Source organism: Nuphar pumila, chromosome 1 (genome assembly GCF_984573655.1).
Source record: "Nuphar pumila chromosome 1, dmNupPumi1.hap1.1, whole genome shotgun sequence".
NCBI lineage: Eukaryota > Viridiplantae > Streptophyta > Magnoliopsida > Nymphaeales > Nymphaeaceae > Nuphar > Nuphar pumila.
Window position 1 is genome coordinate 179,605,655 of NC_143249.1, and position 15,125 is coordinate 179,620,779.

At 36.1% G+C, this 15,125-nt stretch overlaps 1 protein-coding gene across 1 annotated transcript; it reads left to right on the top strand.

Annotated features, from left to right (window-relative positions):
* The first annotated feature begins 8,849 nt into the window (after positions 1-8,849).
* On the top strand, positions 8,850-14,454 carry LOC149851479 (uncharacterized). Its single transcript, XM_090015206.1, has 2 exons — positions 8,850-9,025; positions 14,143-14,454. The coding sequence occupies exons 1-2, from the start codon at positions 8,882-8,884 to the stop codon at positions 14,236-14,238; spliced, it is 240 nt and encodes a 79-aa protein (XP_089871332.1). The 5' UTR covers positions 8,850-8,881; the 3' UTR covers positions 14,239-14,454.
* The last annotated feature ends 671 nt before the right edge of the window (positions 14,455-15,125 follow it).

Here is a 15,125-nt window from a genome sequence, read left to right on the forward strand (position 1 = left end):
GGCAAAAGAAAGAAAAATTAAGATTAAGCTCACCATCTTCATCGTTTTCTTCCGAGTCATCGTAGGAGCACTGGCAGTACACTCTAAAACTAGGGGAAGAAGGATAATCTGCAATCCCGCGCCCATATTCTTCCTCCTCTTCTTCTTCTTCTTCTTCTTCTTCTTCCTCTTCCTCCTCCTCTTCATGATGGGTAGGCAGCATGCCATCCTTCTGCAAATCCAATTCCTTCCTTGTGTTCCCATCCTCAACTGCACCACCGTTTTTACCCACAGCCACCTCCATTTTCGATGCCTCCTCGTCGTCTTTATCGTTCTTCACTATTGAATCTGTATCTTCGGATCGACAGTCATCCTTCTTCTCATGGTGATCAGCGAGGGATTCGGTGCCATGGACGCTGCTGGCTTCGCTGATGAGAAGCTCTTGGGAGGAGATGGTGCTGTGGCTGCGCCTCTTCCTCCTCCTCAACCTGAGCTTCTTGGTGAGGGGCTGGTTGCTCATCAAGCTCGTCGGTTCTGCCACACTCGGCTTCGATCCCCCGCTACCCATCTATAGCAGGGAATGGAAAGGAAAGGAAAGGAAAACCAGAGAAATCTCTCAACTTTGAGTTTCTTGCAGAAGAGAGAGAGAGAGAGAGAGAGAGAGAGAGAGAGAGAGAGAGTTGGGAAACTCTTGGCTGAGGCTAGAAAGTTTGATCGGAGATTGTGGGTTGTTTTCGTAAAACGGTTGCATGGCATGCTAAATTAAAGCACGAGAATCCTAAGATCTAGAGAGAGATAGGGATCCAGTGATTTCAGTATCACAAAAATTGGTGATATTGAATGGACGCAGCACGTGGTGGTTCCCACTTGACTGACATATGACAGAAACGGCTCCTTGGGGAACCATATAGAAGACACGTGTAGGATTCCTGTTCAATATCATCGGATTTGAGTAATATTGAATATGACCCGATCACTTCTCTAAAGAGGGGAGGGTGGCAGAGAGGTACAGCTAATGACACCAAAGGCGCAGTGTGCTAATTTTAAGGGTTTGTTGCTGGTGCTGCTTTGATTCGCTTGCAGATTTTCCATATATTTCAAGAAAGGAGCCCTTTTTTATGCAGCTCCCCTCCCCTACTGCTGACCATCCATATCAAAAAGTTGAGATGGACAACGCACCAATCCATAGTGACAAAAGTTAAAAACGGCAAAATCTAGGCGGCAAAAAACTTGGTAGATTTTGAAATTTTTCATAAATCTCTCATTTTTTTGACAAATTTTTTACACTAAAAAGTAAATAAAAACTAAAAAATTCAATTTTTATAAGAAAATATAATAAAAACACATTTTAAAATAAAAAACTCGGAGGTTTTCACGATAAATATCTTTTAAAAATATAAATATTACGATATTTGTCACGGTTTGAAAATCTTGCGAGAAATTACCGTTTTAAACTTTCAGGCAATTTCTCATGATATATCGACGAAACTTTTATAAATCTCGCCATATTTGTCACAGAGCACCCATCTCGAGAAATACGCGAGCAGATCGCTGCATGCCCACCATGCAGCGGCATTGCATATAATGTGGAAGTCTTCTAGAAGAAAAGGCAGGGCTTTTGAATGGTTTGTGGATATCTATCTTGTTTACCAATTAGGTTTATGTTTTTGGGTTAGTGTATATCCATATCCTAATGTTGTGGTCCTTTTACCAACGGGGGCTCCCCTTACCTGGCAGGAACAGTTAGTGCACCTCACTTTGTATTGGGACGTTGCAAGTTCGAACCCTAAATTGTATGGATAGGGGTCTGCCTAACCCTAGCTTTCTCTGCCGAACAAAATGTTATGGTCCTTTTTCTTTTCTTTTCTTTTTTCGTTCTTTTGGTATTGAACATGTTGTATTGGTTGATTTTGTTAAATGACTTAAAAAAAAAGACACTCTGCTTAATTAATTTTTAGATATTTTTTAATATTGTTGGCTCTTGAAAAAAAAAAGGGACCGTTTCGAGGTTTTTTTATGATATTTCTCCAATTTTTTTTAGGAGACTTAACGATAGATGAGAATGTATGTATGTATGTTTCTATCTAAGTACTTCTTCTAATAAAAGGATCGTTTTTTTTATATGGCCATCATAATAAATAATAAATGGCAAATAAATATACTGAAACTTTAAATAAACAGTGATATTCTAGCATCACCCAATGTTGCTTAAAGTTAGAGGGGTTCTGTCCAAACTCCATAGCAGGCGTGGTAGTTATTTCTTTTAGCATAATAAATATAATATAAATAATTTATAAGCATTATTTGGTATAAATTAGTTTTGGATCGTGTGATTATAGCATAGATGTATGTTTTTTATGAACTTTAAAAATCAACGTCTCGCAATGTGTCAAAATTTCATGACCTAAAATCGAGGGCGGGAGGAGGGAAAAAATTTGGTTTCTAATGTTTAAAATTTTTTAAACTTTTAAAATTTTTTAAAAAATTTAAAAAAATTGCTTATTGGGTTGAAAATTTTCAAAAAAAAATAAAAATTTTGTCTAAAGGGGGTGCAAAATTTTTTTGGTTTCTAATATTTAAAATTTTAAAAAACTTTTCAAAGGGGGGCATTACTTACTAGGTTGAAAATTTTCATTTTTTTTGCTTAAAGGGGCCAAAAAAATATTTAAAATTTATAAAAAATAAATTTTATAGGAAAATATAAATAAAACATACTTAAAAATGGAAAACTCACGATAAATATCTGCTAAAATAGTAATTATCGCAATATTTGTCACGGATTGAAAATCTCCGGAGAAATTGCCGTTTCAAACTTTCAGGCAATTTCTCGTGATATTTTTTAGAGAGCTAGGTCCTTCCAAGGTCGCCTGGATGCAGGAAAACAAAATAAAAAAGGTTTAAAAAAAATGAAAACAGGAAATGAGGTTTGTAAGTGCATGTGAAACCTATGTCACAAAGGCACGACACAAGGACACAGAATATTTTAATTTTGTAATCAATAAATTTTTTTATATTTTAATATTTTAATATTTTAATATTTTAATAATTTAATTTTAGGATAATAAACTTTAATATTTTAATATTTTAATTTTAGGATCAATTCAAGAAAATGTACCGTGGTGTATGTTGTTTGCTGATGATATTGTTTTGATTGATGAGTCTAGAGCTGGGGTTAATGCTAAGTTAGAATTATGGAGACAGACATTGGAAGCTAGAGGTTTTAAGTTGAGTAAGAGTAAGACTGAATATATGGAATGTCGGTTTAGTAAGCAACGAAGTAGTGATGGGAGTGTAGTGAAGCTTGGTGAGCAAGATATACCGGTGAATGATTATTTCAAATATTTGGGATCCATCATTCAAAAGTATGGAGAAATTGATGGAGATGTAAATCATAGGATAAAGGTTGGGTGGATGAAATGGAAAAGTGCTACTGGAGTGCTGTGCGATCGTAGAATGCCATTGCGGTTGAAGGGAAAGTTTTATAGGACGATTATTAGACCCGCTTTACTATATGGTACGGAATGTTGGGCTGCCAAGAGACATCATATTCAAAAAATGAGTGTAGCTGAGATGCGGATGCTTAGATGGATGTGTGGAAATACAATAAAAGATAAGATTCAGAACGAAGAGATACGTAAGAAGGTAGGTGTTGCACCCATTGAAAATAAGATGCGAGAGAATCGTTTACGGTGGTTTGGACATATTCGGCGAAGGCCTAATGATGCTCCAGTTAGAAGGTTGGAGAAATGGGAAAATATATTAGTTAAAAGAGGTCGGGGTAGGCCTAGGAAGACTTGGATGGAGATCATAGAAAAGGATATGAATGCTTTGAACCTCACCGAGGACATGGCGTTGGATAGAAATGATTGGAGGAAAAGGATTCATGTGGAAGACCCAAAATGAATTTCTTTTTTGGTTCATATCGCTGACCCCAATTGTTTTGGGATGAAGGCGTAGTTGTTGTTGTTGTTGTAGGATAATAAATTTTATTAATATATAGAAGACAGTACAGGCGATGAGAGGTAGTCTCCAAGAAATATATTGGTTTGGCCAGGTCTAATCAAACCCACCATAAGAAAAAACATATCTGGATCTTATAAGGTCTACATGAACCAAACCTGGACTATACCCAGCAAAATAATATTTTTTTATCATTTTTACATTAAAAATTTATGGATCTTAATCAGAACTCAGGTCAGGCCCGGGTCTGGTAGAAAATTTCATAAACCATACCCAGCTCTATGTATTAATTGGACCCTTCGGGTCTGACCTGGATTCTAATCGACACTTTTTATTTATCACCAAACCCTGACCCTATAGGGTTTAGTACGGATCGGGTCCGGGTCAAGCCTGACTCATTGACACCCCTACTAACAACGTCCAAGAGAAAAAACGGGCCCTAGGTAATGGGCCAAAGCTCCAGTTAAAAATGTATTTTATTGAAATAATACTTTAAAACATTGAAATAATATTAAAATATTATCCACACGTGTCAGTATCCATGTCAACGTATCCAAGTGTGTCCGCTCATGGTACCAAGGACACACCACTGTGACAGTGTGAAACGTAGGGGAAATAACAAATAAACAAATCAAGAAAAGTATTTAGAACCAATAGGAATTGTTTAAGAAGAAAAGTCCTTTTTTTTTTAAGATAATCCAAAGGAAAAACCTCGCAATTGCTAAAATCCTTGAGGCAAGGGATGCCACTAGGGGTGGCAAAACCTAACACGACCCGCCAACCCCACCCGCCAACCCGCCTCTTAGGCGGGTTCGGGTTGGGCTTAAGCCAACCCGTTTAATAAACGGGTCGACCCACCTAACCCGTTTATTAAACGGGTTGGGGGTATGCCAACCCGGCTGACCCGTTTAATAAACGGGTTAGGCAGGCGGGTCAACCCGCCAACCCGTCCAGTCAACCCGTCCGCCAACCTGCCCACCAACCCGCCAACCCGCCCGCTACCCGCCAACCCGTTTTCCCGACCCAACCCAACCCATTTATTAAACGGGTTGGCGGGTCATGTCGGGTTACCCGTTTATTAAATGGGTCGGGTTAGTGTTTGCCACAGCCGACCCGTTTAATAAACGGGTCGAGTTCGGGTTGAGGTATGCTGACCCGCCAACCCGACCCGATTGCCACCCCTAGATGCCACCCATGGGTTTCAAACTCCTATCTTCGGTCAACTTAGTGACATTTACAAGTAGCGGTGTCAACATGTCGGGTTTGGTTCGAACCAAGGTGAAACCAGACTTGGACCCGATTTTCAAGTATGATATCGGGTCCGGACTCAGGTCTTAATCTGGTCTTAATATTTATCACCATACCAGGACCCTATAGGGTTTGGTTCAGGTCGGGTCCGGGTAAACCGAACCCGTTGACACCCTTATTCACAAGTCGCCTCTACCGGCGAAGCCTTGTGGGCAAGAAGAAAAGTCTTAAAAACGTAACAAATAAATAAAATCAAACGTAAGAAACATGTATCCCAAAGGAAAATATGTTTCAGATTCACAGATATAAGAAGCTTTATCTCATATATGTTTTTAGTAAATCCAATTTCATATCCAGATCTGATTAGGATCTCGTAGTAGATTTCCTGGTCTGGTTATGGATCCATTGAAAATAGGTAAAATCTATTCACCTTCTTGTGAAGAAGGCATAGTGACAAAAATTAAAAACGGCAAAATATCAGCAGCCAAAAACTTCTGAGATTTTTTTTTTGAAAATCTCATGTTTTTTAGAAAAACAATAAAACAATTAAATATAAAAAATAATTTTTATAAGAAAATATAAATTAAATTATTTAAAAATAAAAATAACGAAATTCTTTGAAGAAAAAAGTGATTTTTACTCATTAGTTCTTTACCTTCTTTAATAGCCAATATTTACCTTATATATTATATATATATATATATATATATATATATATATATATATATATATATATATGTGTGTGTGTGTGTGTGTGTGTGTGTGTGTGTGCGCGCGTGTGTGTCTCAAGCCTTTTTAAAAAGCATAAAACATGATGTATTTATCATTGCTTGTTTACTAAAAGCCATGGATGAAATCAATTTAACAAAAAAATTTGTTTTTTAGTTAATCAAGTTTTTGGTGCAATGTATGCATTTATTTTTTACAATGAGTTAAAACACATCTAAATATCAAAACGATTAATCTAATACATCTTTTCTATTAAATAAAGCATAGAGATCATATTTATGAGTTTAGATTTAACAAAAATTCTGAAAAAAACACGTCACTATATATATATATATATATATATATATATATATATATATATATATATATATATATATATACATGGGTGTAACCAGTTTGGGTTCTGGTCCTGCCTTATTAGTCCTTATTTCGAATCAGGTTAAAAAATAGGACCCAAAACCAACCCATTCTAATTCAGGCTCAGGTGCAGAAATTATGGACCCATATGGGTAAATGGGTTTGGCTATGTATCGGGTCGGGCATAATCTGGTCGAGCCTTTTAATAGACCGGTTTTGATTCGGGTTGGGTCTGGGTCTGGATATGACTGAAGAAAGTAGAGACCCATATGGGTTAAAAGGTTCAGGTATGAACGGTCTGGGTTTCAGCTCGGGTCTTGATATGATTGATATTCCAGACCTAATTATCCGCCAATGAAAAAATATGTAAGTTACGGGAACCAAGTATTCAGTAAGAAGATTATATGCTTACAAGTCACAAATGAGAAGTTTATTAACTATTCTAAATAATGCCAAAATCCCAATATTTTCAACTTAAAATAAAAGGACATCAATAATATCATATTTTTGAATTTGGTTTGTGTAGGTTTACATATAAATTGTGTTTGGGTAAAGAATCGGTTCGGATTTGGGTCCGTTTAGGTAAGAAGTGGGTTAGGGTTCTGGTCAGTTCAAGAATAAAACGGTTGAGAGTACATAATCCGGTTGGTTTCAGCTCAGTTCTACTTTACAATATAGAGAACCATTTGGGTAAATTTGGGTAGATTCACATGGTTTTTGGTCTTCATTTTCAATAACCAATACCCCACCCATTTTCATTACAGGTCTTTATTTTGAACCCAACCTGAATCCATGGGTCCACTAAAATCGGGCCAGGTCGGGTATAATTTGTTCTGGAGGTTCGGTCGGGTCGGGTATACCTGACCCAATTATACTCACACACACACACACACACACATATATATATATATATATATATATATATATATATATATATATATATATATATATATATATATATATATATATATATATATATATATATATATATATATTTATGAAACCGGATTTGACTATGAATTTTCATTAAAAGAGCCTATGAATTCAAGGAAACAAATGATAAACCTTGTGAACATATGATGACTTGCAACCCTGTAGACCCATGGGCCAAACGGGCGGGCCATGATTTTTGTATTAGACCCAAGCCTAGGCCCGACCTGATTGGTCAACAGGTTGGGTTTGACTAGGCCCGGCCCATCAATGACCCAGTCAAGCCCATCCACTAAATGGGCCAGGCCAGTCCAACCCATCCGTTGTCCAACTCTACTTATACCCTAGACTTCGGGTCGGGTATCCGATACAAATTGGACCAGTTGACACCAGTTGACAGCCCTATTAATATATTCATATATCAAAAATAGTTTTTTTATTGATTCACAAATAAAAAAAATTATGCATCCTTTTATTGTATTTTCCAAAACAAAAAATTAAGCTTGCGTGGCGTATCTCTTCACACATCCTCGTGTCTTTGCACCACAACAAAGCAATGAATTAGCGACGACCTCATTCCGTCGCTAAGTGGGTTAGCGACAGACAGCTTACGTCGCCAATTTTTCGGCGCTAACTGGCGACAGAATAAATCCGTCGCTAATTGCGACGGAATAACAAACAACAGATGTGTTTCTGTCGTTAATCCGTCGCTAACTAGCGACATAATAATTTCGTCGCTAAATGCCATCGCTAAGCACCTATTTTCTTGTAGTGTTGTGACAGGTTTCATATAAGTAGCCTCAGGTTGAAGATTTATCGAACTTGGTTTATCTCTATATTACAAATATTGCCTATTTTTGAAATAATGTTATTTTTTTTTAATTTTCACGTTTAGATATTCTCTTTTATTTCTGTTGATATCTTTGTTTTTTATTGCCTGATATTTGTTAATAATCTCCACAAATTTTTAAAAAATAAAATTTTTATTTTTTTTCTAAAAAAGAAGTCTAGATACTAAGAGCCCAAGGGTGGGACGGGTCCAATGCCAGTCCCAGGTCCAAATCATAGCGACAAATCTTGTGAGATTTATGAAAAATCTTGCAAAAATCTTGCGAAAAATTACCCAAAAATTAAAAACGGTACTTTCTCGCGATTTTTTTGTAAAAACATAAATATCATGTTATGTTTTTATCGGCTATTTACTGTGAAAACACCATGTGGTTTTTATTTTTAAATATTTTCTTATAAAAATCATTTGATTAATATTTTTATTTATTTTTTATTGTCAAGATTTTGCCGAAAAATGTGAGATTTAAAAAAAATCAATTTCTCGCGAGTTTTTTGCTGCCGATATTTTACCGTTTTTAACTTTTGTCACTATGGTCCAGATTGAGTGTTTGTAATTCGGATCTTTACTTGACCCGCGATATTCCCAATCACAGATCCATGCGTGCACTCGAGCATCGGTCGATCGTTGGCGTGCTATCGTCCATCTCTCTGATGGACAGCGACCGGGCAATCATGCATAGATCATAACCCTGCTGGATCGCTTTCGCGGGAGAACTTTGCTCACGCCCCCGTGAATCCGTGATAGTATTGTTCTAGAGACTATCCAGCAGCGTAAGAGCTTCTGCATCACAGGAGAGAGAGAGAGGGGGGGAGAGCGAGCGAGAGAGAGATGGGTGGGTTTGGTTTCTTTGTAGTGACGCGGGTGATGGAGATCGTGAAGAAGCACGACTCGGGAGGGCTCGTTTGGAAGAGGATCAAACTCACCCACACCCGCAAAGCCAACGCCAAGAAGAGGCTGCATCGAGTGTGGCAGGTCTTATGCTCTCTCTCTTTCTCTCTCTCTCTCTGCAACCCAGATGGTTTAGTACATGGTCATGCCCCAGTTGTATCATATAGTGATTAACTGACCACCCCATGTGGTTTTGTGATCCTTTTGCCGTGAATAAACAACTGGGTTTTGCATTGAATGTGGAGTTGTGACCAAGTGTTGTGATTTAGAATGGGTTTTGGTATCTTTTCATTGTTAAATGAAGGCTCTAGATCATGTTGACACCTGTTGAGGTTCCAATATTGCTCTGTTTGTGGTTGTGAAATTGGGAATGCTGTTATCGGATTATGTTTTATAGATTGAGTACATGCCTTTGGGATATTGCTTGCCTTCTTGTTGCAATTTGATTTGGTACTTGTTTGGTGTACGTGGGTGATCTTTATGGGTTTTATGGAAAGATGGTCATTGAGAACTCAGTAAAAGGAATTTAGGTTTTTTTCGCATTCGGTTGCCGCATTGACTTAAAGAAACGGGGAAGGTAAATGCGTTCAGTTAAATTTCCATGTCATTAAGTTATAGTTGATAACTTGGTTAATAGTCATTGTGATCGAGGGACATTAGGTTGGTACTTTTTAGATGACTACCCTGCTGGAGAGTAAGGCAATCCAGAAATTCCTAACTGTTTATCTTGGTTGCGTTGTGATTGATTTGACAAACTCTACTCTAGGCTGGGTTTTCGTTCATGAGGACTTGCGATTCTTCATGTAGCAAATTCTTACTTTTTACCTTTCGAAATAGTGGGAGAATTCTTTGTTCATATTTCATAAAGTGAATAATGAGTTCAATAAAAGTCGAACATGGTATTATGTTTGAAGTACATAACAAATAAATGGAACATCTCTTTCAGCTGCAACTACTAGCTCAAGGTTTTGGTATGTTATATGGAGTCAATCTCTTCTGATTCTTCGAAGTTTTTTCATTTTCTGCTAAGCTTGTTATGGATATCACTTTTATGAAGACAGTTCCAATGGCCTATACATTTGGTCTAGCCAAAACAGGTCATCCGTATTGATATGTTTGAGTTCTACATTTACTTTTGTATACAACTAGAGGAACCTAGGCATTTTTTTTTCAATTAACATTTCGGTATTTTTGTGTTTTTTCTTTTCAATCAACATTAAACTTGATTTTAGTTATGAATTTAGAATTTTAGGGGTTTACAAGCATACAAGAAAAAATAAGTTTTAACAATGCCCAAGAAGAAGCATAAACACAAGAATCCACTAAGAGAAAAATATAATAAATGATAAAGAAACACATTTAATATTAAAAACTATGCATTTGAGTATATGATGACAAGTCATGATTATGCCATTCAATAAAGACTACTTGAGGCATATACCTAAAAATGCCTTAATCCAACACATGTCTTTAATTTATATAATAACAGAGCAATATCACTCAAACATACATGAAATAACACATTCACATGATAATAGAAAGACCTTATGAGAGCATTGAAATACATCTATGTTAAAATTGATCACAATATATGTTTAAAATTCATGCTTGATCACATCACCAAAAATCCCAAAGATAGTCCATGTATAAACATGCGTTAGGAGACATTCAACCATGAAATTTAGTATTTTGCAAAACACGAAACACATAGGATCTTAAGAAACCACATATTTTTGCAAAATATAATTTTTCACTCCACATCCATAAGCTAAGACATATATTTCATATATCTAAACACATCATTTTTTATATATTTCAAAAAAACTTTTATTTTTAACATAACCCTTTTAAAAACACTTACCATACATATGAAAATAGAAAAGCCAAAAATTACATACCGGAATGCGAAATTCTCGAATCCATTTCATTCATTAATGCAAATCTTTTCCAAGACCCTGATGCCTTGCTCTGATACCATGTCACGAAATGCTACGGATTCCAATACATTTCATAATGAACTCCAAGAATCAAAACATTATACATTTGGAAACAAACATAAGAACTAAAGTGACAGATGAAATGTGAATGAACATTAAAAATACAAAAGAAAATTACATTCAAACCTCACTACAATACACTCAAAACATACAAAATCCTAATACTACCTATCACTCTCACTCTTTACAAGGCACACACCCATAAAAAAGAAAGAGAGGGAGAATAGAGGAAGAGAGGAGAGAAAGTCCTCCCAAGAACCAAGGGCTCTACCTTGTAGCCGTTGGGAGCAAGTTAAACAAGTTTGACTTGGTCCCAATGGCTAGAATTCTAGCCGTTTTGACTTAGTCCCAAATATATATATATATATATATATATATATATATATATATATATATATATATATATATATATATATATATATATATATATATAATCTTAACACTTACTACTAAATGAAATTTGTTCATCCCAGACTGATTAGGCAGAAGAAAAACAGTGTACTGTATGTGTGCTTGTGTATGTGTGTTGCAGTCTTCTGAAGTGCTTCTATTGTTATTTACATGCTTCTGCCATGTCTTCCTTTTGTCTGGTTGTTGTCTCACTGATCGTCATGTATTTGTTGGCTGAAATTCTTTGTGAGGATGTCACTTTTCTACAAGTCATTAGTGGTGCTCTGAAAACATCTTGCCATGCCATATGTACTTCTAGAGTCAATACCATTATCACTCATCCCAGTGTGCATTTGTCACCACTATTCTTATGATTGTGGCTGATCTACGATGCCCTAGTGATGTTTGTATCCTGGGTGCCATGTGTTTTTCCCTTAAATAGACACCACAGGCTCTTCTTCTTTGAGTAAGAAGCAACTTTTTTTTGGTGCTCGTTCATCTTGAACAATTTCATTTTGCACAAAAAATATGCATTTCTGAGGAATAGTTTCAGGGACTGACGTAAGATTTTTATATGGGTTGTTGTCTACAAGATCTGAGTTTGTATTTATCAATATGTTCTAACAAGAAGCATGGTTTGGTCTTAAGATTCTAATTTCTTCTTTGCTTTCAATATTGGGAATGTAAGAGTAATTGCTTCAAAACAATCAATTATGCAACAAGATCGGTGCTTCACTCGAGTTCTCTGAGTGACCTCAGGGAACCTTTCCTTTGTTATGTATGCTTGATATCATGATTGTGAATCCATCAGCCCCCATTCACCAGTTTTAATAGGATCTCCTCAAGCGAGCCTTGATTCACAGTAAATACATGTTTTGATATTGTGTGGGAGACCACAAATGAAATAGTGGTGGCTAACAATTGAAAGATCTTGACATGGGATAATCTGGATGGGCAACATATCATATCATTTGTCACGAATGTCTAAGATACAAATAAATCACATTTTATTGTAAGATATGATAGCACATCTTCTTAAAAAAAAACATAAATTAGACTTGTTGACTACAAAGAATAAATGGACATGACCAAGTGAAGCTAGAATATCAAAATAAAAAGATATGAAGTAGAGAAACATTATGGATCTGTAGTTAAAAAAACACATGATATCAATAGTAGAGATAAACTGTATGAATTATTTGATGCCTGTAGAGTAATATTAGCTGACAGATAACTAGCTAAGTCATAAGTAGTAAAATTGAATCATGATGTTAATAATCATAACTTATGACACAGCAGAAAGTGATAACATAAAAGTCTGTAAGTATCCATTAGACATAATTAAAAACTAAAAGGCTAATAAGTATCTAATTTTCAATATTAAGAACCTAAAGCTGTTGTACTTCCAATTTTTTCCCAAGTCTCTAACTTTTATCATTGTTTGTCTTCGTTGCTTCATATGGTTGAGAATTTTTCTCCAACTTCAGATTTACAAAACACTCCAACTTGTAGGGATGGTGGACAACTTGTATCTTCCTCAACTTGGAATGTCAGTGACTGGTTTTCATCTTCTTCACCTTCTAACGGCCGGCATTCATTTTCCTTGTGTGCTTTTTTTTTCTCCATCTTATCTAGAATACAGAGACATGGCCTTCTAAGTTAGGCACACCTGAAAGATGTTTAATTTTGTGGATTCTGCCACTTGGTGAAGCATATACAAAAGTCGCTTTTACTTGTAAAGATCTTCTTCCCTGCCAAACTGCCATATTCGATCAGCTCTTCCGTTTCCTGTCATTAATAGATCTCATATGAGTACTTAAAAAAATGCACACACACACACACACGCACACACTGTTGATGCTTGCTTATCTTTTTCACAAACTCATAGAACTACCTTTGTAAGCACAAACCTTTGAGAAGAAGTGTTTTCTATAGATTGTCTCGTCATTATGGATCTCTAGAATCCATTTTATGCAAAAATGTAAAAACTCTAAATGTGAGGATGTTCAAACCCCTTTAAAGAGAGCGCCTCTGAAGCTTTTTTTGTTGTTTGATGAAATGAGTTAGAATGCCATATATGACCTTGAAGTTCAGCAAAAATATCGGGAAAGTCAAAGATGTCACATGGAAGCATTTGCTCTTGATGGTTTTAATGAGCAATTCATATTCTGCCAAGTGTACCATAGGATAATCTATGGTGCGTTCTCATATTGTATGATATATTACATCCACTGGTTGTTTCTTCACCACCCTTGTGAAAAATGTCATGGTGCATGATGTGATGCAGTTTTACTGCAATGTCATATGTACTCTGATTAGAAGGGGAACTGCTATTAATGCCTCAACCACGAGAATGAGAATATAGAATGACAAATTGAATAAGAGCAAGGAGGTGAGAACAGAATTAGTATTTATATTTTGATAAATAGATTTCTCAGTGAATGATGAAACCTATGTCACCTGGGTACGGGTACGGGTATGGAGGGTACGACACGGCAATTCCAGAAAATGTGGATACGGGGACACGGCTAAATATATATATTATATATCTAAAATATATCTTATATATCTAAAATATATACTGAATATATATATTATAAATTGAAAATATATAATATAATATAATATAATATAATATAGGACACGACAAATGCCGTGTCCAGGTACTAGTACCCGTGTCGACAAGGGTACAGTACCCTAAGTGCCGTGTCCCGGCTACATAGGATGAAACCTACTGGACATACTTATCATGGCAAATGTTGTTTCTCTTTGCACTTCATCTAACACTTTTCCCATGTGGTTGCTGTTTGGCAGAATGAAGCGGTACTGACGGCTTGTTCTGAGCCTCCTCCAAAAATATATTCCCCAGACATTGCGAAAATTGTGGAGAGAAATATTAAACAATCTTAAACAAAACAAGTAGCCAACAAACAACCTTGATGGAGTTGATGGTGTTGACCTTCAAGGTAGCTTGTGACTTACAAGAAGACCATGATCTCTGTTATCTTCCAAGGAGCCACAGGCCCACAGTCTTTTATACAGATGCATTGAAATTGATGGTCAACTTTGTGAACATAGTTAGTATTTGAAATTTTGATAAATGAATTTTCATGCTGCTAAGAAAAAGTTATAATATTTTCTAAGTGAACTTTATGATATGCGCTTAAGTGCTACAGAAAACGGTTCTGATAGATTTGGTTATCAAATATGTGGATGCTGAGGTGCGCCATGTGCCTACAATGTGCTTTAAATAGACTTTCTCTTCTAGTAGCTTTACCAATAACTGCTTTAGGCGTCCTTTCCTCCTTGGTCATGTTTTTGAGAACAGATTTCATTTCTCAGAAATGTCCTTTGTTTAGCTGTCCTTAGCTCCACATATTCCAAAATTTTCTCTGGAAGAGCTACTCGGTACTAGGTAAGTTCATGAAAGAAATCTTCTTCAGTAGGCTGTTGGTGGGGGGGATGAGGTGGGGTGTTATAGGTTTGGCAATATTGTTGTCTCTTCTTTATGGGTTACTATTTTTCGCTTCCCTATCCTATAAATTTGATGTTTTACTGTTGAATGTTGATGAGCAAAAACTTGATAAGGTAGGCAACCCTAAATTGCATAGGGTGTTGAAACTTTTTCTTGAACTCGAAGTTAGTAAGACTTTCAAACCTGTTAACCATTGAATTTAAGAAGTGCATTCTTAGGTGATTTGTTCTTGTGAAATGCTCAACGTATTGTGACATTTAAGTTATACAATCCTGGTGCCATAAACCAGTTGTAGAACCATTTGACCAATTTTTATTCTTTC